The 15,490-nt window shown below is 42.9% G+C and overlaps 1 protein-coding gene across 34 annotated transcripts in view; it reads left to right on the forward strand.

Annotated features, from left to right (window-relative positions):
* Positions 1-15,490, forward strand: part of rimbp2b (RIMS binding protein 2b) — an 86,848-nt gene that overhangs the window by 1,005 nt on the left and 70,353 nt on the right. For 31 of the 34 annotated variants that reach the window (XR_008827816.1, XM_056375955.1, XM_056375957.1 and 28 more), the window contains exons 3-4: positions 49-180; positions 11,597-11,731. Coding sequence is in view for 30 of the 34 variants with exons in the window: in XM_056375955.1 (XP_056231930.1) it covers positions 49-180; positions 11,597-11,731 (267 nt within the window). In the remaining 4 variants the exon portion in view is untranslated. Of the gene's footprint in view, positions 1-48; positions 181-3,722; positions 3,997-10,509; positions 10,610-11,596; positions 11,732-13,045; positions 13,064-15,490 lie in introns of those variants that run through there. The other 3 variants (XM_056375946.1, XM_056375945.1, XM_056375954.1) reach the window with 3 other exon arrangements.

The raw sequence follows: 15,490 nt of genomic DNA on the forward strand, positions 1-15,490 counted from the left end.
ATTGTGATTGATGCATGGCTTAACTTGATATGTGTTTTCATATGCTAGGGGACAATGGGTTGTCAGAAGACTTGCAGGGTGGAGAAACTCCTGAAACAGTCTCAGAGGGAAGTAGTGTGGAGCCAGAGGCAAAGGTTAGCCACATCAAAGAAGAACAGCCGGATGAGTGGCACAGATAAGGTGAGCGCGCTGTGTTGTTTTCCTGTGTGTTGCTTTGTAAAGCTTTCGATGAATAAGCTTTGATTCAGCTGTGTCTGGACACTGGCAGGACCAGCACTTGTTGATGCCTGCAGCCATAATCTGACCTCCCCCTGCACTCCCCAGCCAAGGCTCCTTACTGTCACCAAGGCTCATCATTAACAAATGCAACCATATGTAGCTCTCAGTGATTGCACTTTCATCTCTTATGCAGATGATTAAGCTAATAACCAGACAAGATTTTGTGATGCTTTTATTTTCTGTAAATGGCATTTGCTAATTTATTAAGCGATTACCCGACTAGCAATTATGTAATATGCATTTTACTTTATAAAGCATAAAATATACAGTTTGCTTTTGGCAGCTTTGCTACATGTTTTGCATGTATTACTATACATGTATTTTAATGTTTGTGGAAAACTTACTTTTTTAGTAATGTTGTTAGCTGTAACTTTGATACACTCGTTGCAGATAAAGGACAGAAAAGGTGCTGAAGAGCTTAGTCAAGTGGAGAATTTTTTCTTAACATTAATGGTTGTGGCATTGAACTACTGGTGATGCAGTCCTATGTACAACAGACCAGTAACTGAGAGTCAGTTCATCATCAGAACAGAGCTGATATGAAACTGCTGTTCAAGCATCTGTGGTGCAGAAAGTAGATGATACAAAATTGAATGCAGAGATTTTCATGATGTGCAAATAGAAGCTTGGTTGGTAAATAGCCTGAGTAGCTTATATCAGTGTCCGTGTGTATATTAACAAGTAAATCTGTCGTTACAGGGTGGTGTGTGTATTTGAGATGCAAGTTTGTGACTGTGTGAGAACCTGTTTGGGAATGTGGGAAAGGGTGGTGGAGCTGAGAAGGGTTGGTTGCGATCTGTGAACAGGACTGTTGTGGTGGTGACTGTTATGGGAAGTGATGCACTGGAACCATCTTCCTGAATGCAGCATGTAAATTGGCATAGTTTCTGTGTTTCCTTGCTCTGGGATTGGGCAAGTATTGGATTATCCTGATTTTCCACCCTATTATTTATTATCCTCACTATTCTCATAGCTTGAGGATGCAAAGGAGAATTACACAGGTTGAATAGAATTACATAATGACAGATGTAGCGGACATAGAAGGAGTGTCCTCTGGTGTGATCTGATTAAATCCCATGATGTTTACTGTACTATTTTCCACCCAGAACACTTCTAATAGTTACTTGTGAAATTCAGTACTGGTCTCTGCTGTCTTAAGAATGTTAGATCAAGGTTATTATAGGTGCTCTGTCCTCTAAGTGGGCCGTGTTGGTAGCGTTCACAAAACTGAACAGCTTGATTATATGGTCACTGCAGGTGCAGTAGGGACAGTAGGAGTGCAGAGTGTGAAGCCTGCAAAGAGAGTAATGGGGGTTTGTTCTCTCAGACGGACGTTGCCTTGCTCACGTATGCTTGTCTTGCCGGAGCCTTCAGACAGGACTCAGTGGAGGCTGGTGTGAACAGCGTCCTCAGAGTAGTTCACTCTGTGGGCAAACAGCAGGAGGCAGGACAGGACCTGCTGTACAAAGAACTTCATTAAGTCAGTTGTAGCCACAAAGGCTTGCATTTGTGCTAGATTTGAACTCAGCAGTAAGTTTTATATTGATGTAAAAAGCATTATTAGGCCTCTATCTTTTTGTCATGATATACAAATAATCTTAGGATATCTTGCGTAAATCTCATCAATATTTATCCCCAAAACATCACAGCTCTTCATTCCTTTCTCTTTTTTTTTTTTTTGCTACTTCTCAATATATAAGCTGCCGTAGCTCTTGATGTCGTCGTTGTTGTTGTTGTTGTTGTTGTTGTTGTTGTTGCACTTCACACAGTTTTTTGTTAATCTGCAGAACCCTTCACAAAAGGGAATGTCAAAACAGCTGTTCACACCTCCGAACGTGTCTCAGTCAGCTGAGTTAGGGCCGGCCTGGAGCTCCTGTTCTGCCTTCTGACATCCGTTGACAGCTGTCTGAACAGGTTTGGCTCCCTCTAACATTCCAAGGTAGGCAGGCGTCCTCTGAATCACTATTTAAAATAAAAAAAAATACGAACACAAGACCAACAGCAGCACCAGCTAGTTGATGCATCTTACATAGCTTTATCCTCCCTGGTGAAGATTCAAAAAATTCCCTCATACCCATTGCAGGCCAGACATAATTTGCAGCTTGATGTTAAGAGTTAATGATTTTATTAAAATGTTCCATCACTCTCTTGTATCTCCCACTTGACCCAAGCTTTAAAATTACATAGCTATACCAATTTGGATGTGTCATTGGAGGGGAAAATACAGCAGAAATAAAGAACCACTTTATTCTCCTTCACCGAGAAATACAGTATTCATTAAAACAGAGATTTGAAGGTCATTGAATACATCTACATTCATAAATAATAAAATAAAAACAGATTTATGAACACAGTCTCCTTGTTAAACCATCAAAGAAGTGAAATGCTTGCAAATTCACTTTTAATCCTGCTGTGCTTTGGTTTTAGTTAATTTACTAATGGCCTGAGAGGGGATTTAATCTACAGTGCAGTTGCGCGTAGCAGCTGATGTTATAGTGAAAACATCAGGTGTGCTTCCTGCTCACTGTCAGAGCTCAGTTCCTCCCCTTTTAGTGTTGACACAGCAGGTAGAGGACATGGGCGGGAACATTTGACATCAATCGTGTGTAATGTCGCGGTGCCTTGAGTGTTAAACAGACACTGTGCAATATAAGCTCTCAATTGGGATTGCAGAGAGGGTCCCGCTGGAGGGGGAGGAGAAGGCTCTAAACAGAGGTAAGGAGCTACGGTGGTTGCTAGGCATCTGCGCTGAGGAAAGCATATCTGTTTTGGGCCCTGCTCCTCCTCTCTCCTTTTCCCAAACAGAGTGCAGCACCACTGTCAGCCACAGAGGGCAGCCATACTGCACATGCTCTGCTGCTCTCCTCCATCTCCCTATAGTGAAAAAACCCAGGATGGCCCAAATAATCCCCTTTAATACCCTTCTGCACTTGATTTCCTGATCTGTGATTGGATGGTAATGATGTTGCCGCTGTTTGTGATAGCTGATTGGTCTGGCCCACCATTCAGTGAGTGAGGGTTTGTCAGGCAAAGCCTCCAGGGGAACCTGTGTGGCATAATGCCCCATGACGAGGCGAGGCAGAGTTCCTGTATCAGCTTGCAAAAAAAAAAAACATAGCTGAGAAGTACTGCAACAAAACTGCGAGCAAAGACCAAGAGGGACGCCAGAGAACCTCACATGACCTTGGCTGCTGGTCACTGGTGGTTAGGTGTGCAGGTGGAACGATGGAGCAAGTTGCTGGAAGGGTTTACTGACAGGATTGTCTGTGAATGACCAGTTCTGATTAAGGAAGATGAAAGACATCCTGGAGAGGGTGCACTGCTCAGTGCTGCTGCGCATTGTACTGCCTCTGCACCCCTGCGTGTCTGTGTGACTAAGCGTGCGTGCGTTCGTGCGTGTGTGAGAGAGAGAGAGAGAGAGAGAGAGAGAGGGAGAAAGGGGGCGTGTTGATGTGTGTGCTCTGCTGCACAGCCACGGTAGTGTGAGCTGAATGATGCTCGCTGGCTCTCTCTCTCTCTATCTCTCTCTCTCTCTCTCTTTCTCTCTCTCCCCGCGCTTCCTGGCTGTGCCTCTTTCTGCCGAGCATTGATGAACCATTTTATGCTACAGAGCTGCCATAGCCATCGTCCCGGTCCCGCTGCTGGCTTCTTTTCTGTCCTGCCAACACAGTAGGAAATACCTGCCACCGCGTCGGTCCTTTAACAGCTGCTGCTAAGGTACTGTATCGTCTACTGTCTGCTGTCAAGCCGTGTGTGTTTTTCTGAGCTGAGGATTGTTGTACTGGCTCTGCTGCAGGATCCCTGTGCTGCTGCCGCCGCTGCTGCTGCTGCTGCTGATGCTTCTGCCTCTGCTGCTGCTGAAGGGATAAGGATGATCATAACATGTCTTAGTGTCTTCGACTCTTAGCGGCGAAGATAATTGAAATGTACTCTCCTGCCTGTTATACACTCATAGCCCTCTAGCCTTCTGTGCATTTCTTAAGAGATGGATCAGTCTGTTTTGAGTTGCACTGCACATGAGTCCAGGTTTGACAGCACTGTGAGGAGCCAGAGGACACTGCACATCATTTGCATGCAGTAAGGATTCACTGCCATATTTTTTGATACTGTTTCAGCGTCTTGTCCTAACTGAGAGCACACTGCAGGATGTTAACACAGTACTTCAGTCAGCAAAGCAGCAGCAGTGTGTTAATTGTTTCTGGGTGATATAATATGATTTTGGGGTTGATGTTGGTTCCGGTTGTCACTGCCAGTCCTGTCAGAAGGCGCTTTCTGCACAGTCTGCATTCACAGCAGATGTGATAGTTTTAAGTTGAGAAAGTCATTCGGGTTACTGAAGTTAATGATTTGGACATGAATGAATGCTAATTGGAAAAGAGCAGTCATCTGACATTGATCAATTTGCTTGCATGGAATCTATCGAACATTTGTGTGGATTATCTACGGGCAGTGTATGACAGTAGACTATTATCAATACCAGGCTGTTAAGACAACAGCTGATACTGTATGACTGGTGTGCTTTCATATTCTGAAAAGGTGTCCTTGCTTTTGTTTTGTACACATTATAAATTACTGTGTGTTGTAGGGAGCATTAATAGATGTGTAAAGGAGATAAGTGTCTTTCTGTGTTGTGTCATTAACCTCAGAGCTCAGTTTGCAATGAGACAAGATCCTATAGGTGGCAGTCATGAGAGCAGAGGGCAGCAGTGGGAACACACAGTGAAGTGATTTCCACTGTGAGAAAATATGTTATGTGTGTGTGTGTGTGTGTGTGTGTGTGTGTGTATATGTGCATAGTGTGTGCACAGGTATGGATCTCTCTGCCGCCTCCCAAGGTCACTCATTTGAAGAGCTTCCATAATTAGGGCTGTCAGTCTCGACCCACACCTCAGATATGAGAGAGTACTCTGACGACAAACTCCCATTCATATTGTAGCTCCTCCTGTCCACCTTGACAAGCAGCCATGGCCATTCATCATTTCACTGGTTATCCCTGAGCTGCCAGCAAGCGACTTTTATCTTCACTATGCACAGGAGACGGGTATTCATATTTCTTACCCAAATTTGATCGCTCCGCAATGAGCTGATTGAGAGAGAGGGGGTGGGAGGGTGGTTTTGCTGGTGATGGTGGAGGGGGAGTTCAAGGAGGGAGGAAGAGTACTGTTGAGGTTTGTTTTTTTAATTCAGCCTTAGGTCAAATAATATTTGCATGTTTATTTCCTTCGTCTGGTCGCACCAAATGGGTGGGGTTTACCGCATTGGGAGCTCAGACATTTTGTTTCTGTCACAGAAAACTATACTGAATTTAAACTAGGAAGCGTCTTCTCACCGACTTTATGGTACATGAGGAAGATCAAAGGACACTGGATTTTTGGAGTGTGATGGTTTTAAAAAGTCTGATATTGATATATTGGCTGGTATTTGTTTTCTTTTCAACATAAAACGTTCAAATATTGTAAATAAAGCTCAATAAATGCTATTAAAGAGTGGAACAGTTAAACTTGCATTACTGATTTTTTTTTTTTTTTTTTGCTGTTTGGGGCAGCAGAACCAAGATGTGAACACAACACTAACATATTATCACATTTTCATTTTTCAATATCGCAAACTTGTTAGTAAATAGTTAATTGCGATTTACCCATCACATATTTTTAATGAAAATTGGCCAATCAATCAGGGCATCCCTACCCCCAGACGTTAGCTCTTGGAGTCATGTTATGTCTCCCTGGCAAATGTAAGTCCAGTATTTACTTTATGACCATGCACCTCTGTTTTTGGTCTCCAGCAGCTCCTGATGGAAATATCTGTCTCTTTAGCTGCTACATGCTGCATTGTCTTCACCAGCAAATCCCTAACGTGTGATGTTGTGCTGGACAGGTAGCATATTCTGTGATTTTTCAGAGATTTCCTTTTTTCCTTCTTTTTGCTGAAAACGGCTTCCCACAGCCGTGTCTGGAAATGAGGCTGGTGAAGATATATAAGATACAAAACAATGAGCTGAAAGACGCTACAACGCTCAGCAGGGGTGAGAAGAACTGTAGAGCTGTGTTCCTCACTACAAGTGGCCTCTTGCACATAGTAGAAATTTGATCCATTGTTAATATAACATTTTGTATGTTTGTAATGGAGAACGTGTTTGTAAATGACCTTAAGCATATCTTTGACATTTCTATACTGCTATTTCTTGGATTAAAGTTGTAAGCATAATATCACTATGCTGATGTAGTTTGGTTGTAAAGCTATGAAGCAGGTTAAAAAATGCCAAGAAAAATAGTTTGTAGTGATGAATCTGGTCTGTTTAGGTTTTTGTGCAGCTTGTGTTGGGGTGGTGACACAATTAGCAGCCTTTTGGACAAAGTAGATGGTGTACACAGCGAGCATTTGGCTACAAAGTTGCTGAAAATACCCTTTATATAGCTATGTGCTTTGCTTATTGGATAAGCTGGATAGCTTTGCTAGTATGAAGCACGGTCTACTGTGCTGGTGTGACCTAAAGTGAGAGGAGGAGTGCCGAGGTGCTGAACATGGCTGCCCAGTGGAGGATGTAGCAGTGTGAGTGGTGCTTGGCTCAGCGTGGTCCTGAGTGACTGAAGCTAGGCTGTAGTAACAGCTGGAACACTGCTGCTGCTGGCGCCTGGATGTGGCCTGGATAAGGCACGTGACCCCGCCACAGTGTGAGGCATTAGTGATATGAACAGCAGGGTCCACGGCCACTGTTACATAATACCATCTTCGCTGGGAAATCTCTGTAAAGATGGCTCCGGGAGACTCAGTGACAGCAGAGTGAAAGTGCATTATCATTGTCAGCAGCCGCATCACTTGCTCTGATTGTTGGACTGTCCCCATGCATGACAGGACGTGTGTGTGTGTGTGTGTGTGTGTGTGTGTGTGTGTGTGTGTGTGTGTGTGTGTGTGTCCTGAGGGTAGCTTCATGTGAGGGCAGATTAATGCCGATGTTTTATGCTATATAAGCCTCTAGAGTAGATCCGCTCTACACACGTTAATTGTATTTGTGTACATGTTCATGGCTACATATATGTATGTGCTTGCATGTGTCTCTGCACCAGTGTTGCAGTCTGTATCTCTACAAGTATGGGCGTGTGAATGTTTACACGCCGGACATGTTTTTGTGTCACAGCTCAAATGAAATGTAAGTAGATATGTCGTGCCAGCTGTCATCGTATCGGCACTTTGAATGACTGCTGTAGTCGGGCTCAGACGTGCAGGACAGACCGGCTGCTGACTTCGCTGGAGGTCAGAGGAGAGTAGCCAGTAATCACCTCAGGGATCTGACTGCATTCAAAATTGATTGTTCCTGGAGTTGATCAGGGCTGTCCACTCAGTCAGATGCACAACACTGATCTGGTGTAAACGGCATGAGATTAGATGAGCCCCCAGAAGTTAGCTGTAGTGGTTTGTTGATAGGGTGATGCAATTTTTTTTACTCCAGTTTAACAATTGTGACACAATACTCATGTGTTGTTGTGTCATGTTCACAGCTTGTGTTAATGTTTGGCTCCATCAGTGTAACACTGTTATGGACAGGTCCTTGATTGTCTTTATAGGAATTCAGTGCCAGAGAACACCAATAGGATTTTAGTGTGCATTAGCCAAGTTTGATATATATATATATATATATATATATATATATGAAGCATAATTTTTAGCATAATTTTTAGAGATTGTGGCTCACTGTGAGCTGTCATTAAGTCTGTGTCTGTAGGCGGCTCAGTGAGGTGGAGGGCTGTTTGGATCCGTTCTGAAAGGTGGACGATCACCACTGAGGGCGGGGTTGGGGATGATTATGCGGATCTTGCCAAAATCCACAGGCAGTGATGATTATTTGTCAGGATTTGCTTTGTAATAAAAAAGCTTATCTCCACAGGTTCAATCTCGGCCTCTGTCTGTGTCTTTCTGCTTGCAGGTTTTGGTTCCTGTGTCTGCTTTGTCCACACTGTACTCCTTAAATTTGCATTTCCTTTAAAAAGTTAAATTGTGTTCAGTTTCACGTTGCATAGGTAAATTTAACCCAAACTTGCTAAATAATATTTTTCCAAAAATGCAACACAGACTGTTTTGAACACTGGTTCATTTGAATTGTTCAGCTCACAGTTGACAACAGGAGGAAACAAGAGCAGGATGCTCTGATGTCTGAGGTGGTTGCCGAACACCATGTCCAATGTTCATGTCCTTTCCTGACACACTCTACTCTGTGTATTGTCCACCATGTTGGAGGTTAATTGCACACTCTTTGATAACATATTATTGGCAGGCAGTACCGCAGATACTCTGCCAGTCAGTTCAAGGCACACTTGCTGTTCCTACACCACTTTTAATGTTGAGGATGATTAATGAAATACAAATGTGCTCTAGACTTAAAGCTTTGTGTTTATGTGGGGATGTAATTGATTCTAATGTCCTGATCAAGTGGAATTTCATAGCAGATTACTAGGGAAAAAAGGTTGGGCTGTGCAGTGAGTGCTGCAGCACAATGATTCCTTTTGATTATTATGCCTCAGCACCGGCAACGGCCCGGGCCGCAGGCATGAAATTTTTGAGTTGTCCATACGTCAGTACCTACGTCCGTGCCTTACTCGCGAACACGATAGCTAAATAACACCTTAAGGGAATTTCTTCAAATATGGGACAAACATTAAGTTAGACACTCAGTGAGTCACTTAGACTTAAAGATGAACTAATTACAATTTGGTGGTCAAAGGTCAAAGGTCAAGGTCAGTGAGACTTCACAAAACATGTTTTTGACCATAACACAAGAATTCTTACACCAACTATGAGTGATGACATTTTTATATCTCGACGGTCATAGGTCAAATTCACTGAGACATCATAATATTTTTCAAATACACTTAATACCTTTAGGTAAATCCACTACATATATTATATGAGTATGGACGGACATGGATGATAACTGTAACTTGACTGGTTGGCGGAGACATACAATCACGAGGCGGTAATTCTGGCTTTGCAGTGATTAATCTTTGTTAACGCTATGATAGGGCGCTCTACATTGTTCTATGTTATAGGTCTCTGTGGGTTTGGTCTTCCTGCTGTCCAATCCACTGCCTGCATGCTGGGCCATCAATGAACAGGGGCACAGGGTAATTGCATGAAGAAGCTCTAATAAGGTGGATTGAATTAGCTTTGCCCTGACTAAAATGAATTAAAGAGGCCCATCATGACATACAGACTCCCAAACTGACTCATTATACCTGCTCAGCCAAATATATCATAATATACTGTATTATTGTAGAGATGCTGACAATCTAGGGCTACAGCCCAACATGAGTTTGTGCAAATGGCTGTATGGTGGAATGAGCAGTGTCTAATTTCCCCTTAATTAGAAATGCCTGCATGAATATTTGTTTTAATATGGATGAAAATGGAAAGCAAACTCTCGGCCCTGACAATTATCACAAATAATGAGCTCATATTGTTCTGATACGCCCATCACTCGGATGCTATGTGCACGGTAGAGCGGGGTAGTCACTTTGTGAATTTGCTACTTCTTTGTAACTTCATATACATGTAGTGCTCTAAACTTTGAGAACAATTTCAATGAATGCTCCGTTGGATAAACAAGTCGGTGTTTGGACTTACCAGAGTCATATTTGCTCAGATTTTAATTTTTCAGCCAAGAACATGGATGATATAGTCGGAGGTTAGGAGGTTAATACGTCACCTTGGTGACAGCAGATGTTAGAGAGAAGAGTTCCTGAGCGCCTATGAAGGCTGAGGTGGATGGAGGGACTACATGGCTCTAGGAATCGTGCCTTGCAGCGGGGGTATGGGGCAGGACAGAGACAGCCTTTGTCCAGATGTCTGTTTGCGTTAGGAGGTTACGGCACTGCCTCCTGCCATGAGAAACAAACACTAATTGCCCATTGGCCCCGGGTTGGAAATGTGCAGCTGGGGACATGTGGCTAAAAATAGCACTGCTTGCTCCCATGAGTGGCGGGCACACAGCACTATAGCATTAGTATTCAGCACTAAAGCATGGCATGGACAAAAAAGGTCATCTTCTGGCCATGGCCACAAATGTCAGGGTGGGGTACAAAGCCACACCAACACAGGGTGGGTGAACTGGTGGCTGCACCGCAGGCTTCGCCCCCATATGGACCAACCTACTGAACCATCGTCCTCTGTCTTGCAGGAAAATGTCACATGGAAACAGCCACGCCAGTGTCATGACATCCTGTGTTTTGTTTGCAGCCCAGCAGCCTCCACGCTTGTTCCATGAAGTCTTTACCTCCATGCAGCGATGGCCCTCCATGCTTGAGTCGAGTTACAGCTCTCCCTCTATGACACAAAGGTAGCATCTGGTTCCACCTGACTGGAGCCATGAATAATTTAATAGGGGGCATTATTATTTCCAGCCAGCTTCACTAGCTTGGCAATAACAAGCAGTTTAGGTATTGCTATCAGCGTTGCTGGCTAAGTGGTTGAACATGGAGAGAGGATGTTATTTTACCTTGTTGGCATCTTATACTTGTGTGGGTTTGTAAGTATCTGGTTGAATGAGTGCTTAAGTGTTATTTTTCATTGATACACTAGGTCAACATGTTGCTTGGTTGTTTGCAGGTTTTTGACTTTGAGTAAACAAGAGCTGTGTGAAACATCTGGGTGACTGGGACAATGCAATCAAGTTACACTTATACCAATCAGTCTTGTGACTTTGCACAGATTATCAAACACAACCCATCAGCACTTGATTTTATCGCTAATCCAAAACACAAACATAAATTTTTCTATTATTATCAGGTTATTTTTATTTTATTTTTTTTCAATTGTATTTCATAGGAGTGCCTTTTTATTTTCCATGTAATCAAAGCTTAGTGGAGTGCTGTGTTCGGTGTGTGCTCAAAGCAGCAGGTGTGCAGGTATAGTTCAGTAGATACTTTATTCCTTCTATTGTCAGATTGAACCTGTGAGGATCAATGGATGGAGAACACACTCTGTTTGCACTGCATGAGAGTAGCTGTTAGCTGTTTTTCCACTCAGACCACCTGCTGGCTCTGAGCAGCCACTCACCTACACTCTAACAGATAGAGTACCAGCAGATTTCATCACCAGTGGAACTTAGCAGCAGTTGGTGAAGGGTTATCTGGAATAAGTTAGCGCAAAACTACATAATCAAATTATAAAACTACCATTGTTATTGTGATGACTAATCATTGTGAGGAGGTATTATAATAATTATTATTATTTATATATATTAATTTGAATAAAATACCTTGAATGACTGCAGCTTTTGTGTTCTTGTCTGTTTCCCCCCCCCCCCCCCCCCCCCCCGCCACAGTTAAGAAATGAAGTTTTGCCCCACCACCTCCCAAGTGTGCAGCGTTTGGACAGTATTCGTCAGCAGGACAACAGGAGAGCTCTGAGACTCAACGAGGAGACCCTGAGCCACCAAAGGCTGAAGCAGAAGTTACTGGTGAGTTCTCTGTGAAAGGGAGATAAAGGCTTGTTGATGCTGGACCAGGCATGGGCCATTAGGGGCAGTTGAAGACTGCCTTAGAGGCATTCGCTTTCAGTGGTTGTCTGGCTTTCATGTTCTTCTTGCTGGTTTGAATTGCGAACTTGTGAACCATGTGTTATTTCTCCTTCAGTTGTTGGTTTAATTTTGAAATGAACAGTGTTTACTTCTGCTCGGGTTCATTAAAAATAATCATTGGGATTAATTGGGGTCAAAGTTTTCATGAGTATTTCATGACCACTGACCATATCAGGGAAAGCTCAGGAGACAATACCTCTTAATTTAGGCTTGTGCATTCACCTCATGTCCGAGGAGGAGACCAAGCCTACAGGAAGTTGTTGGCAGACTGCTCCTTTGGCTAACGTTGCATACCTTTAATGTTAAATATTAAACCATCCATATTTTCCTCTTGAATAATTGGCTTGAGAGGTAATATAAACTATATTTATTGTCAGTGGTACAAGCCAACTAATGTTTTAGTTTATAGCATTCGTTTTATGTAGGAGATTGAATAGATGATTTTCCCCATCTTTTAGAAGAACTGAGGATATTGATAGGAGTTACCTGTACAGTAAAATCAATGCGAGGCAAATAAATAGGCCTGGCTGCTCATCAATGCAAAGCAGAGACTCTGAAGGTGGCCTCTGCATTTTTACCTACAGTGATCTTGACACCCTTTCTTGCACAGACACCCTGAGAGAAAATGAAGTTTAATACCTTTAGTGTTTTCATATTCTTGAATAAGTCTGAGTGTAATCAAATGATCACAACTAACTTGAGGAGGGAGGTGAGAAGGTGGCCCACATCCGGTTTTGACCCACGGGTGGTTTGATCCGTCCCTGCTGCATCAGAAAGGGTACATCAGTTTCTTTTGAGTTACACGTTTATTATTCTTCAAAAATATATGAATGCAATAAGATACACATCTCTGAGAATACTGGTTTCCTGCTCTCTGTCAACCCTGTGTAAATCAGTGCTGCTTCAGAGCACTGAAGAAACCTTTCGACTGTTGTCACATGATCAATTTCCTTACATTTCCTCCAGTTTACTGTTACCTGTGTCATTTCCTGTGGTGTGGGGAGGCCCAGTAGCCATGCTGCTGAAAATGTTGTGGAGAGTAAACAATAGGTTTTTACAGAGCGAAACTGGCTTCTTCTTCTTCAGGCTTCCTCCAGGCTGCGATCTCACAGCGGAGGCTGCTTGTAATTCCCCCGGCTTCCCCTGACGTCTGTGGTTCAATATGAATGAGCTGCATCGATTAGACCTCAGTGTGTTGCTTGCACAAAGGGGGTGAGTCGTGTCTGTGTGTGTGTGTGTGTGTGTGTGTGTGTGTGTGTGTGTGTGAGAGTGTGAGAGTGAGGAAGTGAGTGAGTGAGTGGGGGCTGCTGGCTTTCTCTCCTGTGGCTCCTCAGCACTTACCAGACTGTTGTTTTCGCAGAGGGCGATGTTACGGGTGACATCTTTTGGCTGAACCATAAACTGAAGCTTTGTTATTAGCAGCTTCTATGTGTTAAAGAACAGTGAATGTAACTGATATTTCCTCCTGGTATGAAGGAATTGTATTGGTAGTAACGGCAACATAAGACACTAAAAAATAAAAATTTCTCTTCCATGTCTCCTGGTTTTGGTTTGGACACACACACAGTAACACAAACATACAGAAACACATGATATTCACACACAATTTTCACAACCTTCAAACCCTCTTGTGTCACACACTGAGAGCGTGGTCTTCCTGTGTTAACGTCTGCCAGCTGTAGTCTATAGGGGTGCGAGGTTAGCACTGCTGACTGTAATTTTTTGCATAATGATGGTGGTGTGAACTCTATTTTTAAACTCTCTGCCTGCTTGTGACAGGGCTACTTGATAATTAGCTTGTCAACATTTCTTAAGGGCTCGCCTGCCATTTCAGTAATGTGCAGCAGCATTTTCAAAACAACTAAATGTGAATAATAACATATTTCTAAAAAAAAAAAAGTGTAGTGTGTTGTAAATACATGTGTTCATCTGTCAGGCTCCCGAAAGCTTTTGCAACAATTCTGTGTGAAGGACATTTAATTGTGCATTCGCCTTCACATGCTTTTTAAGCATTTAACGGACAGACGTGAAATGTGAAAGATGGAGTTTATGCTTTGACTCGGCAGTTGTTGCCTTCTTCCAGGCTTAATTCGCTGTATCTTATGATGATGATAATATTTTGAGGTCTGGTCACACAAAAGCATTTCCCTCGTACCTGCAGTGGTTTCTGGGAAATGAGTGTTTTTGCAGTCAACATGCATCCTATCATGTCATTAAGCTGGTGTTTTGCACTGCTCAGTCAACAGAGAAATGGACTGGGAGGAACAGGGGTATTGGTGAGGGGGTGGGTGGGTTGGAGGTGGTGTTGTTAGTTCCCTCAAGTGGAAAAACAGCTGATTATGGATCCTGAAAGACTGACATAGCATCAGTAATTACCAATACTGCATGGCCCTACGTAAGATGTGAGTGAAGTGGTAATGAAAAACTGACAGAGCATGAGGCATGTCTTCAGCAAGCTCCATTAGCCTGCAGCTCTGTTATCTTATGATGGAGATGCAATCAACAAACCGCACCCTGCTAAAGGTATCTTCCTTGTGTACACAGCTGTCTGTAGCTGTTACATCTCTCTGTCTTATGCAGCCTGTGTGTTTCCCTGTGAGCAATCTTGATAAAAGTGACGCTTTTTTTTTTTTTTTTTTTAAACTTTGCCCTAGAGATTTTGTACCCTTTTTTTTTTTTTTTTTACCTCTGTCGCTTGTCCTCTTTTAGGCATGCAGATTTGTGCTGAAGAGGGAATTTCACAGATACTGAGTTATAGTTGTTATTCTGCAGGAGTTGACATTTACATAACATTTTCCTCTGTTTAGGATTTTTTAGTTTTACGACTGCAGGAGTTTCCGAGATCAAGGAAAGGAGTAGAAGAAAGAAGGAGCTCTTTGTCACTTTCCTGCCTATAAATTATGCATCTACACTTGTGGAAAATACAGTCATAGGAACATAATTGAAGTCTTGTCGTATGATTCAGTCACGTAACATACAGTACTTCATATTTTCAGCATTAACTTGCTATAGGGCTGTCACTCTCGAAATTGACACAATATTTGAAATTCGAATGGGGGGGGAGTAAATATTCGAACTGTAATGACCTGTTCGAATTGAAAATGTACAGCTGATAAGATGAACAGACTGTTTGAAGTAATCTGGCTTGTGATCCAGCACAGGGTGCCCTAAAATGTCACTTGACCTACGGCATGCCCTGTATTGACCTATCAGTAAACCAAGCGGTCTGTAATGTTATGTTTTTTGTTACAAAAATGCAGGACACTAGTGAGCAAAGCTGACAGAGCATCTGAGAAGCAGTGTCTGCTAGCTTGCCGCCCAGATGAGGCAGCAGAGGCGCCACATATGAATGGAAGAACGCCAAGGGTACAACCTCGTCTGATTACCTTCTATTCGGCACACTCGGGTTCAGCAGGCCCTTTACCAGAAGCTTGTGAAAATGCCATCACCCCTAAGATAGCAAGATTTATGTGCAAGCATATGCAACACATCGGTATTGTTTTGGAAGTGGGGCTTCAGGGTTCTGCATTCAAATTCATTCGAATTCGTTTAAACTAGATTTTTGGAAAAAGTGACAGCTGTAACCTGCTCATACTTTGCTGATTTGATCTGTTGTCATATCGGTGCATCCAACCCAAC

Source organism: Seriola aureovittata, chromosome 5 (assembly GCF_021018895.1).
Source record: "Seriola aureovittata isolate HTS-2021-v1 ecotype China chromosome 5, ASM2101889v1, whole genome shotgun sequence".
Classification (NCBI taxonomy): domain Eukaryota; kingdom Metazoa; phylum Chordata; class Actinopteri; order Carangiformes; family Carangidae; genus Seriola; species Seriola aureovittata.